Raw genomic sequence first — 2,128 nt, 5'->3', positions numbered from 1 at the left:
ATCAGGCGCCGATCCAAGTTCTCCCATCCACCCACGGAAAGTCCTTCGAACTCTGATCAGCTCTTTCTAGCATCATCCAATCCATTCAGTACGTTCTCACAGTTCGGCCAGTCAGTCCTCATATCATCCTAACATCGATCTTCGGAACACGGTCGCTACACGTAGTCCGGGCCGACCCTAGTCTAGTTTATATAAAAATTATTTAATTCCAAAATCTAGTATACTGATAAATTAGAGAAATGTAGCATGAAAGGAACAGACGGTTCAACCGCACCAAACCACAAAATTTGAAATAAACCGAACAAATATATCTCTTCTAAATCAATAATCGCGATGTAAATCTCACTCAGTTAATAAATCAATCCCCTTTTCGCACCCCACAGAGAGAGAGAGAGAGAGACGACAACGAGTCTTCTTCTACTCTCCATCTCTTCTACCTCACCAACCCTCTCCGTCGTACTACGTTCTCGTAATCCCCGACGCGACGCCGTATGCTGACTGCAACTTAATTTCCGGTTTAACCGTCTTTGAGCATTTGTTGGACGCATCTCTTCTTCATGCGGGATTAAATTAGGTTTGAACTGAATCGTCGTCGATGGGTCAGAAGAAGAAACCCCCCGCGCCTCGCTCCAAGCAATCGCTATCTTCTTCAGCGGCGGAGGCTGAGCCGTCCTCTGAGGTTTCCGCTTGTACCTCCTATGATGGCGACGAGCCGTCAAATTTGGCTGAAATCAAGGTCGAGTGCGAGAAGGCACTGACGTCATTCCGGCGAGGTAGCTACAACAAGGCGATTCGGCTCATGAAGGAATCATGCTCTCGCCACCAACACTCTGCCCTGATTCACCGTGTCCAAGGTACTGTGTGCGTGAAGGTTTCTTCTGTATACGAAGACGCAGTTACTAAACAGAAGTACATCCGTAGCGCTATTGAATCCGCTAGAAAAGCTGTGGAGCTATCTCCCAACTCTATTGAGTTTGCCCATTTTTATGCTAACCTGCTTTACGAGGCTGCTAGCGATGGTAGAGAGTACGAGGAGGTTCTGCAGGAGTGTCACAGAGCCCTCTCCATTGAGAATCCAATCGATCCTGCTAAAGATAGTCTCCAGGACGAGAGTCAGCACAAGATATTGACACCTGAGGCTCGTATTGCGAATGTTCAGGATGAGCTCAGGTCACTGATACAGAAGTCTAATCTTGGTTCGTTGTCCACTTGGATGAAACATCTGAGAAATGGAGAAGGGGAGTTTCGGTTGTTTGACATGAGGAAGATGGCTGAGGATCCTATTGAGAGTAACTTGGTTCAGACCAGGAGGCCGAACGAGATTAAGAAAGCTACCAAGACTCTTGAAGAGAGGAGGAAGGAGATTGAAGTGAGGGTGGCTGCAGGTAGGTTGTTGCAGCAGAAATCAGAATCTTCCTCGGTAGATAGTGTTAACAGCAAGGGATCAGATCCAGCATTAGGCTCCGGTCAGAGAAGCGTGGAGAGGAGAAAGCATGGAAATGCAAGGAAGAACGACTCTACAGTAGAGAGAAGAGATCGGGTTAGATCATATTGGGAGTCTACAGGCAAAGAAATGAAAAAAGAATTGCTTAGGATTAAGGTTAGTGATCTTAAGAGTCACTTTAGCGCATCCAAGGATGGCGATGCAAATGATATAATAACTGAAGCTTTGTCCTTTTGTGAAGCTAATAAGACTTGGCGGTTTTGGGTTTGCTGCAAGTGTAGTGAAAAGTTCAAGGATTCTGAGTCTTATATGCAGCATATTGTAGGGGAGCATATAGGTAACGTTTTGCCTAAGATGCAAATGGTTTTGCCTCAGAGTCTCGATAGTGAGAGGATTGAGATGCTTCTTACTTCCCCATGGAAACCATTGGATTTTCCTGCTGCGGTGAAATTGCGTTGCAGCCAGCAGAAAATCCAAAATACTGAGTTCAATGAGTTTTACGCTGAAGATTACATGGACGATGGTGACGATTGCTTCCAGGATGCATGGAATGATACTTCACCAGAGAAAGAAAAAATTGGAGATGCTTGCAACGGTTATGAGAAGAATGAGTCGGAAAAGGGTAGGCTGCCAAATCCGTTTTATCTTCCTGATGAATGGCCGATATCTGATGATCCTGAACGT

General features: G+C 45.6%; 1 protein-coding gene across 1 annotated transcript; it reads left to right on the top strand.

Moving 5' to 3' along the window:
- Positions 1 to 360: 360 nt before the first annotated feature.
- On the top strand, positions 361 to 2,128 carry LOC106336297 (the record flags this gene model as incomplete). Its single annotated transcript, XM_013775084.1, has 1 exon — positions 361 to 2,128. A coding segment is annotated over exon 1 (1,533 nt), but the record flags the coding sequence as incomplete, so codon positions are not given.

Source organism: Brassica oleracea, chromosome C3, assembly GCF_000695525.1.
Source record: "Brassica oleracea var. oleracea cultivar TO1000 chromosome C3, BOL, whole genome shotgun sequence".
In the NCBI taxonomy this organism is placed as follows: domain Eukaryota; kingdom Viridiplantae; phylum Streptophyta; class Magnoliopsida; order Brassicales; family Brassicaceae; genus Brassica; species Brassica oleracea.
This window is presented reverse-complemented; position numbering and strand designations above follow the sequence as displayed.